The sequence below is a fragment of the Lepisosteus oculatus genome, chromosome 1 (assembly GCF_040954835.1).
Source record: "Lepisosteus oculatus isolate fLepOcu1 chromosome 1, fLepOcu1.hap2, whole genome shotgun sequence".
Classification (NCBI taxonomy): Eukaryota; Metazoa; Chordata; class Actinopteri; order Semionotiformes; family Lepisosteidae; genus Lepisosteus; species Lepisosteus oculatus.
Genome location: NC_090696.1, coordinates 7,363,248 through 7,379,260, shown reverse-complemented (window position 1 = coordinate 7,379,260; position 16,013 = coordinate 7,363,248). Strand labels below are relative to the sequence as shown.

The 16,013-nt window shown below is 39.8% G+C and overlaps 1 protein-coding gene across 2 annotated transcripts in view; it reads right to left on the bottom strand.

The window, feature by feature from the left end:
* The window catches only part of smox (spermine oxidase), a 30,667-nt gene continuing 14,654 nt past the window's right edge, over nt 1-16,013 (bottom strand). For both annotated transcript variants that reach the window (XM_015343925.2, XM_006629151.3), the window contains exons 4-7: nt 14,741-14,914; nt 7,903-8,602; nt 2,050-2,210; nt 1-473 (exon numbers count right to left, since the gene is read on the bottom strand). In XM_015343925.2, the coding sequence (XP_015199411.2) occupies nt 321-473; nt 2,050-2,210; nt 7,903-8,602; nt 14,741-14,914 (1,188 nt within the window). In that variant the 3' untranslated portion in view covers nt 1-320. The remainder of the gene's footprint in view (nt 474-2,049; nt 2,211-7,902; nt 8,603-14,740; nt 14,915-16,013) is intronic.

Here is a 16,013-nt window from a genome sequence, read left to right as displayed (position 1 = left end):
TTTTGCATCATTAATATGATATGGTTTATTAGTTTTCGTTGTTCATTATATAACATAAATTTAGATATAGAAGGCACTTACAAAAAAGAAAAGAAGTGTTAAAAGAATTACTTTAAATTTAAAAAAAGTCTCAGAAAAATTAAGAACAGAGAGATAAGAGCACCCTTTTTCTGCGTTACAGTACAACTCAAAATAATTCCTAAGGAGCCTCTATATTCAAACATCCATAACAATATTTCTTTTTTTTTTTAGTTTTAAATGCCCTACTAAATATAAAAATGCATGAAACATATAATTGTATCACTAGTTAGTGGTTCTTTTTAAATGCTGGGCTTTGCTTTTTCTGCATGGTACAAATCCTGGTACATCTCAATAAGGTGGTTGGCCTCCCTCTGACCGGACAGCAAGGCCCCATGGGTAGTGGAATAATACTTCCTGTGTGTGGCCTCTCCCGCAAACAACACCTGCGCTGGCTAGGAAAGAAAGAAAAAGAAACAAAATGCAAAATTAAAAAATAGCAATTAGATCATAGGCATGATGTTATTGTATTTCACCCCTATACTGAAAATAATGGATGAAGACACATGAAGACTGCCATTCGTGTAAAGCCTGTTTCTGGAACAAATCCAGAGTGTTGGCTTCAGCAACATGACTGGGTAGCTTGTTCCATACTCCCAGAGTGCTTTGAGAAGAGGTGCCTCTTGTTCTCGGTTTTACGTGTGTCCTCTAATTTGTTTCAGGGTTTATGCTAATGACGTTTGCAGCAGGGACTTCGTCAGTGCCATTGAAGATTCAGAATACTTTAAGCAGGTTTCCTCACAGTCCTCTGATTTAACGAGTAAATATGGATTTTTAAGAGTCATCTTGGGCATTTTTTGAAAAAGATAGAAATAAAGGCGGTTTAGAAAGTATGGAGGATTCTTGGATTCTATGGAGGATTCCTGCTTTATCCATTCAAAAACTGTATCCATTCTTTCAAGCCTCGTTGTTTTCTCATCATCCTTATCTCTTGTTCTTTAACCTCTACTGTAAAAGCCAGCTAAAAACTTATTTGGCAGCTCCTTTCACTTTAAAATACTAGAATACTAGAATGCTCAAAAGGAACACTTCAGTGTACTGGAAAGTACCCTCACTAGAATAAGACAGAATAAGCCACACCGAAGCTTTTAAGAAAACCAGTGGCACCTGGTGGAGAAAGGCACCAGCAGAAGGAATTTTCAAAATGGATCAGGCATTCAGATATCAAGAAGTATCTGTTAAAAACCTATTAAATGTGGAGTGAGGGACTTGCCTCTATTTTTTTAATATGCTGCATTAATTACCAATCACTAAACATCACTAAAAGTGTCTGCTGATGAATAAACCTCTCTCAGCACTTTTTGCATTCTGAGATCTTGGATGGTTACATACATCAGTTTATCCAACTTTTTCCAGCAGCCATATCACCCTGCAACTCACAACTGGCAGCCAACTGAAGCTCAGCAGGTGTGAGCCTGGTCAGTACCTGGATGGGAGACCTCCTGGGAAAAACTAAGGCTGCTGCTGGAAAAACGTGTAAGTGGGGCCAGCAGGGGGCGCTCACCCTGCGGACTGTTTGGGTCCTAATGGCCCAGTATAGTGACGGGGACACTATACTGTAAACAGGCGCCGTCCTTTGGATGAGATGTAAAACTGAGGTCCTGACTCTCTGTGGTCATTAAAAATCCCAGGGCGTTTCTTGAAAAGAGTAGGGGTGTAACCCTGACGTCCTGGCTGAATTTCCCATTGGCCCTTCCTAATAATCCCCATCTATGAATTGGCTTCATTACTCTGCTCTCCTCCCCACTGAGAGGTGATGTGCACATACAGTAGGTGGTGGTGGAGGAGAATCCCCATTACTTGTGAAGTGTTTTGAGAGGAGTGTCCAGTAAAGCGCTATATAAGTGTATTATTGTTATTATAACTTTCATCTTGAGCAACTAAGTTCTGGAAAAAATAAAGGCTAAAGAAGTAATAAGCTGAACTGGTCCGCTGGGAACAGAGCGAGGGAGAGGGCTGAGTGTCACTTACTGGTGTTTTTGTGCTTTCATTGTAAGGCAGTGGCATGGCTAGTTTCTCCACATCAACTCCACTGGACCCCACACGAGTGAAGGAGTAGGACCCATAGATGTAGGGGTTACTTCCCCAAGAGGAGCGCAGAATTCTCCGAGGTTTTGGAATGTTTTGGTTTCCTAAGGTTAGGGGAAAAAGAAAGAAAGTACATACAGTATAATGGAATACCTCTCCATATCCACTTTGTATATTTACGTTACTGTACATCTTCCAGTGCTAACAACCAAAGATGCTGGTTCACTGAACTTTTGATGCGGAAATGACAGTTAAACAGCTGCTACTGCACGTTGGTATTAAGGATGCAAAAAGCTGGAAGAATACAGCATCTGACTTTCTGGGGTAATACTGATCCACAAAGCTCCTCAAGCTTCAAGGTTTTTTGGGAGCCTGTGTTACAGACATTTCAGTACTTCAGACTGTGTAATTCAAGTGGAGAAAGTTCCTTCTACTGTTCAGAACTTCAGACTGTGTAATTCAAGTGGAGAAAGGTATTTCTACTGTGTAGTGATGATAATCTGTAACAAATCAGGTTTTACACATGGCTCTCTCATTTAAAACAAAAGTAAAGGAGAGCATCCTCAACAAAAAACGTTTTCCGGGAGCAGCCAGACTGAACAAAGATCTGTGAAAAAAATAGTCTGTTTCATAGATTGTGACATTTACTGAGTATTAATGTGTTTTAAAACAGTTCATCAGGTAATATCTCATAGAGTCATAACTGTAACAGAACTGTTTCAGCCTCTACAGACCTCTTCTTTCAGGTCACTCTGTCTGCAATGGGGAAGAGGGATTACAAAACATGGTCACTTGGACACAGATGAGAACATGCGTGCAGACCACAGTTAAACCATTAAAAGCATCTAATCAGAACAGTCTGCTCCGTTTCTTGCGGCTGTCTCAGCTTACCCTGACATCTGCATTACAGTTTACCTAATTTTCTATCTCATTTCATTTTCCTGTACTGAATTACAATCATTGAAAGGAGAATTGCAGAAATCAGAATTTGAAGGTATGAGACACAATTTAAGAGAAATAGTATAAGAGAAATAAAATCCTGATATTTATTTAATTACCAATTCTGAATCCACAAACTCACATTTCTCTGAGTCACCAAAAACCTTCTTAAAATGCAATACTGTACGAAATTATATGCATACCCATTATTTTGTTGCTTCTTCAAAGAACTGTAACAAGTTAGGCAGGACCTACCTTTTATCATGTTGTTTACTTCCTAGTATATTGTTTCCGTATTGGTGATCCTCTCATTTACTTATCAAAAATCATTCCTATAACCTCACACATAACAGATGTAAGACATATTGGTCTATAATGACTTGGTTTAGTATCTTTCCCTTTTTAAGGCTGGGTACTGCATTGGCTCATCTCCATGTCCTGGGTGTTAAAGCTGTCTTGGGGGACTGCTTTAAGAGTTGGTTCAATGGCTTCTGAATAACAGCTCTCATATCCTTGAGTACAACTGGTAAGGTACCATAAGGCTTAAGGAAATGTCCTTTCTTAACAGGCTGGAGGAAGAGAACATTTTTAGCCCCGGACAGGAAGGTTTACGAGTGACCTGACACAAGCATTCAAAATCCTCAAAGGCACTGACAAGGTCAACACAGCGGACCTAAAAACCAGAAAAGGAGGCACTTTACACAAAGGGTTGTGGGCGCAGGAAAAAAGATACACAGCCATGTTGTATAAGCCGTTACCCTGGCACCTTTCAAGACATGGTTGGACGAGATTCTTTGGTTAATTAATTAGTAGTTAGTTACATTAACTACTATCAGAATGGTTAGATGGGGCGATTGGCCTCTTCTCATTTGTAACCCTTCCGATGTTCTTACGGTGATTTCCAGAGAGACACCCTTTACTATCCACTATACTATTGTCAATACGAAACCACACAAACAGCATCTAAAGACATCTACCTTGAATCGGTTCAGGAATACCACTTCTGCTTGCTTTACCTACAATTTATGACATTGAAGAAAGGAGCACAAAACTCCTGGACCCACAGATCCATCTAAAAAGAAGTGGAATAAACCATTACCCTGATAACCTCAGATACTTGTGACCATTAAAACCTTTTTCTCCCTATTTCCTTTTCTTTCTTCCAGGATTATTGACAGTAGCCTGAAGAATAGATAGATACTTCCAGAATGCAATGGATTGGCAGGGTCATTTGTCATTATTGAGATGTTTTCTGGCAAGAAGACATAGTCTTGTCTCTCTGAAACTGGAAATAACCAAATTCAGCGACTCAGAAAATATCTACCTCTAGTATGCTAATGAACTCTTCCTTTCACCCATTTTCAAATCTCTTTATCCACTTCAGGGTCCTGGGGAAGAGCTCAACCTGGCCAGCAACGGGCGCAAGGCAGGATACAACCTGGAGAGGGCGCCAGTCCATCTCAAATGAACTCTTTAATATTCTCCAAAAAGCCACCAGCAGAAATCGTACATTCTACCATATCTGCTCAACACAGAAATACATGACTATTTTATAACCTTAAGATTAATTATATCAATTAAGGAAATGTCTAACTTTACACTGAGGCTTTCGAACTATAAATGTTAATTATAATACCTAGAGAAGATCCTAAACAGAAAAAGTTATTTGAAAAATAAGCCTGAATTGACCTGCTCAATTACATTATCGTATCTGTAAAAGAAAACGCACTGTGCTTTAAGTTAGAGCTTGAGGCCAAATGAAAGGCTTGTGAACGGTGAAGAGCCCTTAAAACTTACTTCTGGATGAAATCTCCACCCAGTGGAAAGTAAATCTCTTAACTCACATAAGGTCACTGTAAAAATAAGCACTGACCTCAAATGCCGAATTGTAATGGTTCTCTGCCAAATTACACATTTTTTTATTAGTTTCCGAATGGAAAAATCTCTGTCAGTGCTTATAACCTTATTGTTCTCCAGTTTTTAAAATCATATACAGGGATGTTGCAGATATATTTTAAGCTTGGATGTTTTGGGGGACAATCAACAACGTTTTCAATAGAAGTTTATTTGTGCAAACTATCCCACTTATCTCTTATTTATTGTGTTGTGAAAAACTAATATATATTAGTGTGTGAAAAGTACAGAGGCTGAACAAAAATTGTGGTTTAATCTAAAGTAAAAGTTGTATTTTACAGCTTTTACAATTCTACACCATTATTTTGATAATTAGAGAGAAGTAATGAGGTGACCTTTTTTTGCTTTGCAGTAATTTTTTAATTTTACCTTACAGTAATTTTACCTTTACTGTGTCTGCAGAAAACTTTTAAATTTTACATCACAAAATACACAAGTTTAATATTTCAAAATTTCTGAAGACCTGTTTAATGGCAATACAATTAATGCATTTATAGTACATAAAAACTAAAAGGGAACATAAACATATTTTGCATATTACAGCTTTAAAACGTTTACAAAGCAAACTCAAAAGCTGGATGCCAATGCATTGGTCATCCCAGAATTTGCACACTAATAATTTTAAACACTGCTTGTTTGACTCGTTTTGTCAATTTTTTTAAAATAAGCTTGGGCATGGAGCACTACTTAGTAGTACTTGGATTTTCAGATGCATAATCTAAAAGTCTTCAATAAGAAGACTAAAAAAGTCTTCAGTGCTCTATCAGCTGTTTCCTGTTCGGGTGTGCTGTGGACTTTTTTTTAACTCCTCAGGAATGGCTAAAAAAATTGTTGGCGATAGTGATAGAATAGTTTATTTTTTTCAGTCAACCCTGTCCTTACATATTCTTTCCAAACCCAATCACTATATAAAATATAAATATATATATATAATAGTATGGTATTTAAATATACTATATGAATATAAAAAAAATTAACTATAACAATACTCAAGGACGCTGAGAGTATTTACACTCAACTGTGGCACGCCGTATTAAAAAGGGCTGCGTTGATACTAATCTGCCACTAGCGGCCGCTAGAGACTCTCATTGTTCTGAACAGCCAAACAGCAGGTGTTAATTCTCTAATTAGTAGATTAGTGGTGAAGGGTGTTCCAGCACATTGTCATATGGGTGTAATTACGCTTTTGTTTGTTAAAACAGGGAGTACATGGGGCAGTAAGGACTTTTGTTATTATTTTTCATTTGTTGTATCCTGGAATACAACACATACGCAATAAAGCCTCGAACTTCACTACATTGGGTATCGTGAGGTTTTGTACAAGCAGACCCTTGGGCCTGCCCTCATATAATAAAGAAGAAGCAATGAGAAACAGGCACACAGTATTCCAGAATAGTTAAAAAAGGCACTTTGCTTCAGGACAATCTCATAGAATCGATACTAAAGTAATCCAGTAGCTATATCACCCTGCAAATCACAACTGGCAACCAATTGACACTCTCCAGGTGTAATAATAATAATAATAATAATTCCTTACACTTATATAGCGCTTTTCTGGACACTCCACTCAAAGCGCTTTACAGGTAATGGGGTCTCCCCTCCACCACCACCAATGTGCAGCATCCACCTGGATGATGCGACGGCAGCCATAGTGCGCCAGAACGCTCACCACACACCAGCTATTAGTGGGGAGGAGAGCAGAGAGTAATGAAGCCAATTCATAGATGGGGATTAATTAGGAGGCCATGATCGGTAAGGGCCAATGGGAAATTTGGCCAGGACGCCGGGGTTACACCCCTACTCTTTTCGAGAAACGCCCTGGGATTTTTAATGACCACAGAGAGTCAGGACCTCGGTTTTACGTCTCATCCGAAGGACGGCACCTGTTTACAGTATAGTGTCCCCATCACTATACTGGGGCATTAGGACCCACGTGGACCACAGGGTGAGCGCCCCCTGCTGGCCCCACTAACACCTCTTCCAGGTGTGAGGCTGGCCAGTACCTGGATGGAGACCTCCTGAGAAAGCCAAGGTTGCTGCTGGAGGAGGTGTTAGTGGGACCAGTGGGGAAGCTCACCCTGTGGTTTGTGAAGGTCCTAATGCCCCAATGTAGTGACGGGGCTACTAAGCTGTAAAAAAGGCACCTTCCTTCAGGTGCGATGTAAAACCGAGGTCCTGACTCTCCATGGTCATTAAAAATCCCAGGGCATTTCTCGGAAAGGTTAGGAGTGTTACACCAGTGTCCTGGACAAATTTCCAGCTGGCCTTTACCAGTCATGGCCTCCTAATAACCCCCGAACTATGAACTGGCTTCCAGGTGGGGCTTCACATTAGTGGAGGTGAAGGGGAGACACCATTACCTGTAAAGTGCTTTGAGTGGAGTATCTAAGTGTATTTATTTATATGATAGTAATGTCAAAGTGGCAGTTTTGTGTTCAGCAGCTAGCGTGAAAGACTTGTTTTAAGAAACTAATCAAACTACTGACCATCTAAAAAGATTATTATATAGATCACATCTATATGATAATATAATAACATATAATATCATCTACATCTCACTCCCTCCATAACAAAACAACGAACATTTCAAAAATGAGATGAGGAATCCTTTTGAGTGTCCGTAACAACAGTGAACATGGAAATGAAGACAGCACTAATTAAGCTTTAGTTTAAAACAAAAACCAATGGAGCCCTTGCATGGCAGTCACTGTTTTAGAACTCCTTAATTTTTCACTCTGCTTGCTTGAATCCCCCACTTTCAGAAGACCTTCTCCCTTGGGATCACATCATCCTTTAAAGTCACAAGCAAGAAGAGAAAGGGTTACGAAAGAAAGGTACGAGCTAGTCTGGAAACACGCGAGGTCAATACAGAGGTGACGCGACTCGCAACGGTTCTGAGATCGAGTCGCCTAATGCCGCAGGCTTGAAGGCACCTGTACTGACCTGTGAATTTGCGCAGCAGCTCTGTACAGGTCTCGGCCACGGTCTCGTCGTCGCACCTTTCCATGACCAGAGCCTCGTCCCCGCAGATCCAGCCGCTGAGCACGTAGCCGTAGCGCTCGGGCGGGTACAGGACATCGAAGCTGCAGATTTTCTTGTACCAGAGCTCTTCTGGGTAGGTGAGGTTCTCCAGCTGAGCTTCGTCCTCCCACACGAACTGGATGCTGTTGCACTCGGGGCTCCAGAAGGGCTCGGCGAACTCCAGGAAGATCTTGTCGGTGGTGCTGATGCCCAGCTTCTCGATGGCCATGACCTTGTCTTCCGGCAGCCTGGGGGAGAAGAGGCTCTCGTTCTTCTTGAGGACGCCCAGCGAGACGGTGACGATGACGTGATCGGCTGGGATGAACTCACAGTCCTCGCACTCGACATACACTGGGTAGCCCTGAGCAGATGGGCCCCGGTGGTCGCTGTTGTGGTCTTCTGTGTGGGCTATGTCCTGGCGCACAGAGTGGTTCCAGTGCAGGCAGTGGATGGGCTTGTTGAGCTGCACCACGCGCTCGGGAATGTCTCGTGCCAGGAGCTCCACGATCTTGATGAAGCCAGTGGGGATGACGTAATGGGCACCGGGGATCTCCGTCCACTCCCCAAACTCACTCAGCGACACCTCGTCCATGCTGGGAGAGCTGCTCTCACAACTTTCCACCTGAGGACAGAACATAGAAGCAGATTAAAGGGACATACTGTAAGAACATGAGAGAGGTCACAAATGAGTGGAAGCCATATAGCCCAGCAGGCCCAATGAGTAGTTAGTGGTTAAATGATCCAAGGACCTCATCCGGCTGTTTCTCAAAAGAAGTCAGTGTATCAGCTTTAACAACATGGCTCCCAGCTTATTCCATACACCTACAACTCTTTTTGGCAATAACGGATTTAAATAACAACACTACAGAAGAACCAGGATTCCTACAAACATTAAGGATAAAATACACGGCGGACCATTACTTCTAACACACAACACCTTCTCTAAAAGAGTAAGGGAGATCTGCAAAAAATAGTGCAACCTGTGTTCTGCACTTGGAATACTGAAGAGAGTTCAAATCAATTTTGCCCATTATTGTCACTGTGTTGATCGTTTAAAAAACAATGTAAGCGTCTTGCATCCTTAACTCAACAGAAAAAAAATGTTAATATATAACACTAAAGCAACAGCAACAGAAATGCTTGAATACTAAAAATATAAAACGTAAAACCTAGTAAGATCTAGGTAAATGTGAAGCCAGGGCACACACACTGCATTCTGCAACTGAAATATACACAGGCTTGGTCTAGGAAAAAACAAGTAGCATAGCTTCCACCTACATTCCTCTTAATGCAGTCTTGTTTCTTCTTGCTGAGAAACCAGTTTGAACCTGAGACAATCAAACAGAAACTGGTGTATATTGCAAATATTATCAACACACCAGGGCAGATGAAATATGCACAGAAAACACAAGCCTTGCAGCACAACATTTTAGTAATTAGATCACAATTGGATTCACTACACCACTGAATGGTTGTTGTTCTGCAAAGAAATAAAGGTTTGATACTATATAAACAGACCTCTCATAAAGAAAGAATACATTTGGCTTTTGAATACTTGTTTTTCTCTATTCACATGTTATGTTATAAATCAATTTTTTCACATTCTTCTTCTGCTTCTGAATTAAAAATGTTTTTAAAAGTTTTGTTGCACTAAAAAGTGCAGAAGTCTCACATTTTGGAAGCCCCATGAATCAGAATTCAGAGGTTAAAAAAGAACAGTGCCTTGCAAAATATGTATAGGCCTATATATAATCAACAAGGCTAACCTGAAGCATAATTTAATCGGATATTTCATACAATTCAATTTATTGCTTAGTTTTTGCAGTTAAAATTTAACTGAGCAGCTGGTTCCTTTAGTTGGTTTTTGATAGCAAGGGGACACAGGTAAATTATTTTCTTGTAAAAAAAAAAATTAACATTAAACTGATCTGTTTCCCTAAATTTCTCTTGAATATTTATACCCTGGTCAGAAGCTGATGGTGTATTTCCTATGACACTTTCACTATGACATACATTTCACAGAGCTTCTTTTACAAATCTGAGACGAGCAAACTCTAACTGCTACAGTATCTAACAAAGACCGTTCTTAAATTCTGTAATCAGAAACTCAAAAACAGTTTGGAAGTAAGCAATTAATTCCTGCAGCTTTAGGAAAGCATGCGGTCTCCAAAACTGTCCTCACTGGGAATGTGAAAAAGCTCAAATCAAGCAGCCTAGCCTAACAGCACTGGCTTCAATAAACCAGTGTTTTACACATGAACGATTGTTATCAAACCCATTTCTCTCAAAACCATAGGTCGTGAGTGACAAAATGTGTTTAAACAAATCAGAAAATAGATCATCCCAAACTACGGACTTTCAGATGCTTAAACTGGCAAGTAACTCCTCATCTGATTTTTTTTACTCAATCAAAGCATCTGAAATAATACCTCCTGTAGCACGCTTTTCAATTAAACACTATATCAGTCTGGGAGATACTGACTGAGCGCTGTTAGATTTAATGATTGTATACATCAGACAAGCAACCCCATTCACGTTTCATTTTCAAGCTAAATGTATAACTTGTCTTTAGAGTGTGTTCTGCACTTTCAAACATTTTACACTTTGCAATTTGTCACTTGAATAACATCACTGCATTCATGCCTCATCTCAATAATCTCAATGAGGACATATAACATCAATGGTAGAAAATAATGCCACGATGGTCCAGTCATGATGGTTTTAATTGGTTATCCTGCCCTCCAGCAGACACAAGTACAGAATCTACATCAAAGTCAACAGCCGTGAGTCAATGTCAGCAGAACTTAGCCCTTTCATTTAAATGCCCACCTCCCAGAACCTGGAGGCTGCTGTGGCTTTATTTTCTTTGATCAAGAACATCTCTCCAAATCCCGTTAAGTGACATTTTGCCATTTCAGGCCACAGCAAAAGGAATGGAAAGACAAACTAGATACAAGAACTGATGTGGCAAACGTAAGTGATACAAAAACTGAAAGAGTCAAGCCTGCTCTTTTGTTATTAACCCAATAAGGCACTGGAGCCAGGCTTGCAGAGCGGCTTTTGTCTTCTGGCAGAGCCAAATACAGTTAAAATTCGGTATTTCTAAGGGTTAGGTCTGCTGGAGTTTCTGCGGTTGGTGAATTTGTAAATACAGGAAATAACACCTTTTAGGGGAAACATTACTTCTCCGTAGTTTGCAAAACAAGCATTTCTGCTGTTTAATATCTGTTATTACTGTTCACTATTTCAGCAATAGGTGTTCACCACGGTGAATGATACGTAATAATTAACCATGGCAAGTGGTTAGTAATAATTTTTATGAAAATCAGTACTGGAAACTTAAAAAGTATTGTTTTACATACAGTTATTGCATATGCAAACAAACACATGAGATCATCGTTATGATACTACTGCTTACCCTGTATTAGAGTTCATTTTTTTCATGACAGCACAGGAATAACTGAAAGTAAATAAATGTATTCACTCCCTCCCCTCTCAACCAACTCTCCTGCCCCTGCAATTTGTCTAATTCTGTCTCTTAGTTTCTTTTTCTTTCTTTTTCCACAAGACATGTAAGAACTGAGACTGTGGTAACCTAGAAGATCACAGAGGTTTTTTATTTAGCATTTCTTTGCACAACACAACACTGAGTCACATACAGGCATGTCATTCTGACAAACATGTCAGAGACAAACATGCTAGCAAATTGTGAATTGCGAGGACACAATGATGCACCCATACTCTTCAGCAACCCAATATGGATTTAGTTAACGTTCCCTGGGCTCTGCTTAGCTAAGTCTAAAGATGGCAAGACCTACGATGCAACACAAAGCTCTAAATACACTCACATCAACCTGCGATAAAAACCTTTAAGCAAATTTTTTATAACTATTTCTCATTAATGTTTCTTATAACTTATTAAATGAGGTTACCTTATGAAATTTACCTTTTAATTTATTTTGTAAATGTATCGTCCGTCTCAAATTAGTAACTTTGACTAGACATGTCATTCATCAGGTTCCGTTTTGTTTGAATTTGCTTCTTAATTATGACATTGGTGGAGTTTAATATTGGTGGAGTTTAATATCCTGGCACAAGAAGTAGCTATGAGCATGGACGTCTATGAGAAAAGAAAGAGAGAATCCGTCTGTGGCTGAGAAAGACTGGATCATTTTAAAGCGCTTGCAAAAAAAAAAGGCACAAAACATGGAAAATCCTCAAACATTTTTACATGGAATTCCACATTTCATATGAAATTATAAACGGGTTTGTCCTAATACAGCCTCTGCAGTATGTGTGGGAGGGATGTAACGGATCTTGATAGTCCTGTTTTGCTCGTTTTTAGCCATAGTGAATTAAACATGGGTTGAGCAAGTTCACTTTATACCTTCAGGTTAAGGAAATATTTATTTTTTCAAAAGGTCATGAAACTTTATGATATGAAATAATGACAATATACGCCACCCCACCAAAGAAATTTCAAAGATAATTTGAGGCAGCGCAGTAAAATGTCTTATTAACTCGTCAGGCAAAACAGTTTCCCAGTTCAAAGCGTAATTAAATCTCCTACTACCCTATATTAGATCGGGTATTTCCAGGTGTGATTCTCTCGTGTGTACTTTCCCATTTTCCAGTGAAAACTGCAGAACTGTGTGGTTAATGAGCATATGAGCGCCTGCAACGTTTCCTTTCATTTCCATGACCTCAAGTGGAAAAGGGGTAATTTTCCACCTACTCTCCTCCAGGAAAACAAACTGCTTCAATAGGAAACCTACAGAAAAAAGGGGCACTTTTCATTTGGCTTGAGCAACACAAGAAAACTCCCTCAACAAAGCTGATGGTCTAAGCAGAATTTCCTCTGCATACTCTGAACATTTCTGAATATGTTCTTTGGTATTGAAGCACTTCTTCATCTGTTACTAACCTACTTTTTGTTAGTTTTGCTTACGTTAGACCAAGGTGTTGCTCTTTCATGTGTATTAAAAAAACAAGCAGTAATGTAACTCAAGATGCGTTTTTTTCAACTTTGGTACGCATTGTTTTCCAAGGTTCAAAGAGTACAAAGGAAGGTGCCAGATTTTTACAATATGTAGATAAAATCACTTTAATGGCAAGAGTTTAAAAATTAAAATGTATTTCTGGCTGAATAGTACTGGTTATAGGCAAGTTAAAAAGTGAAAATTAAAGCCATGCATCATTACAGACAATGTATTGTTAATTCATTTCTTGCATGAGATTAACAATACCATTGTATTTTTAGGAGTACCAATGTCTATATTCACATGATGTTATCTTACTGCGGGATTTGTGTATCACAAATAAAGCAAAGTAAAAAGAACCAATGCCCATCAGTGCCAGAAATAAGCAATCTTTTCATTGTGGCTTCTCAACAATACCACACGTCTCACTTCACTAAAGCAACTGTTAGTTTCAGATATGATTCCTTCAGGGCAGTACAGGAACAACCTACAACACAGGCGCTATCATTTTCCCTTTGCTAAGCCTGAGACTCGAAGGAGATTTACTATTGTACAAAAACTCTTTTTTCAGTTTCTGTGTTGATTTACACCATTATTAAGAAAACATAATGGTATTAAACAGTAACCGTAATTGCAGTGCAAGTAATTACACTAAAATAAGGCCTTTCTGGTGGATTTACATGGGGCCTTAGAGAACATATTTGAAAGCAATTTACCCTTTACATTTGAGGTTCTATATTTTGGCAAGTTGGATTTTCATATAAGTAGTACTGACAAATATCTTTGTGTAATTCTCTTATCTGCTGGTAAAAAGACTAAAACAAGTAAGTGGCTGTTTCTAAACTTACCAACAATCAATGGTTGGATTGAATAAATAAATGAAATGTACATCATGGAAAAATTAACTTTTTCTCTTAAATTACAAATGCACACATTTGTTGAATATTGGTCTACATGTAAGGGGGGTTAAGTACTGTACATTAAGCTTTGAAGGAATTTGTTGAGATACAGAATAACTGAAACTATAATTATAATTACAATTATAACTACAGTTCTCAAAAATAAAAAGACATAAACAGAAATTGAGCTTCTCTATTAACAGAACAATTTGGGTGTATGGATGCTTAGGCACACGTACATGTTCTTGCGTAACTACAGTATAAATCTTTCTTTAAATCTAGAGCCAAAAAGGCAGCACTAGGTCTAAACAAAAAAAAAAGTTATTTCAAAGCTTCAATGACTCATATTACAACATGGACAGGATCATATAGAGCAGTGGTTTCCAATCCTGATCTTGGTGACGAACACAACTTTGGCTTTTGTTACCGTTGAGCCCTCCGTTACACAATCAAACCCCTCCATCACTTAATGATCAGATCAATCTGGACTGTTTGTTCCCAGCTCTGAAACATGTTGGAAATCCCAAACTTGTCAATTGGAACACAATGCACATATCCCAATGAATAAACTTCTTAGATCAAGTACGGCTTCAATGACCTAATGAAGGTTGGATGGAACGAATCTGCAGGTGTGTGGGGGGATCACCAGGACCAGGGTTAGGAACCATTGATATAGAATTTGTTAAAAGGAGATCATCTTTTTAAGCTTTTAACACCTCGTTAAGGGTCACAAAAAGGAAACAGGCTGTATCTTGGATCAGTTTAGGCTAGCAGCCGCCTAGCTGCACCCTGGTCTCCGAAGCCTGGGGCTCACTTCGTCAGGCCCTTTTCGGGATCCTCATGAGGACTACTTCAGCCTGCGAAGGAGCAAGTTGTGCTCACCTTTAAGTACTGCTGCAGCATGGACAATTTAAGCTTCTTTGTGCTCTCCGAGTCCTCCGGATCGACCATGATTCTCTTGCGCACCACGTCACGTGTGAATATTCCAACGCTGTTCTGGCTTTCGGCACCAACGGGTTTTCCACTCTGGAAAAACTCCTGAGTCAGCTCGTAGACCTGCAGGGTAGGAAATAAAAACAACAGGACGGGTGTTTCCGACGGGAAACTCAAACGCCGCTGCAAACATTTCGGATCAGCCGTGACAGGGATGAGAACGTGGTTGCTTTATTTATTTTTTTTGCCCGCTGTTAGAAAACCTCACCAGAGTGCAGAGCTAAAATACAACCTACAATCCATTCAATTTCGTTCAATGAGGAACCGGTCTTATAGGGCCGGATGGGCAGGTTAGGCATGCCAGTCATCATTGCTCTCACATGAAAAACGGTTTTCGAACACGGACTTCTGACTGCGCTGCCTCAGCAGCTCACTGTAGTTCCTCTCCCGTGACAGACACTCGGACGTGCTGTGTAAATAACAACATGCTAACTGGCAATGTTTCCACTACAACAACAAAAAAATCAGCCACAGAATAAAACACAGACACGCAAAGGTGTTGTTTTCAGGCCACTGAAGGATTTCTTGGGAATGTCGGGGGTAATTAATTCTAGCACATAACCACGGAGTAAGGAGATGAGAAAAGCAGACAATGGCAGCTGCGTGATTTCTCTCAGAATCTGGTGCACGTCCAGCTTGGCGGGGCACGACTGAGTCAAGACAAAGAGGGATGCAGCTGTCTTGATAAACAGTCCTTCACCTCTTTCTGCTAACAAACCTACACCGAGACGTTCATTTAAGACAACACCTTTGTCCCCCATTCGCTGCGGACTTTGTGCCATGAAGGAACGAGGCAGGCTAACTCCGCACAGATCATAAACTGTCGTTGCTCACTTATAAAGCTCTGCATGGTCTTGGCCCACAATACTTGAGTGATCTTTTAGTCCCTTATATTTCTTCTCTTACACTTCGGTCACAAGGAGCAGGTTACCTAGTTGTTCCTCAAATTAAAAAAGTCACAGCTGGCAACAGAGCATTTTCTTATAGAGCTCCCCAACTCTGGAATAGCCTCCCCCAAGGATGTGCGGGATTCAGATTCAGATCTCAATGCTCAAATCTAGGCCAAACACACATTTGTTTAGTCAAGCTTTCAGACAAATACTTAGGAGTAGCAAGACATGCAAATGACCAATTTTAATTTCACTGCCATTCACTAATACTG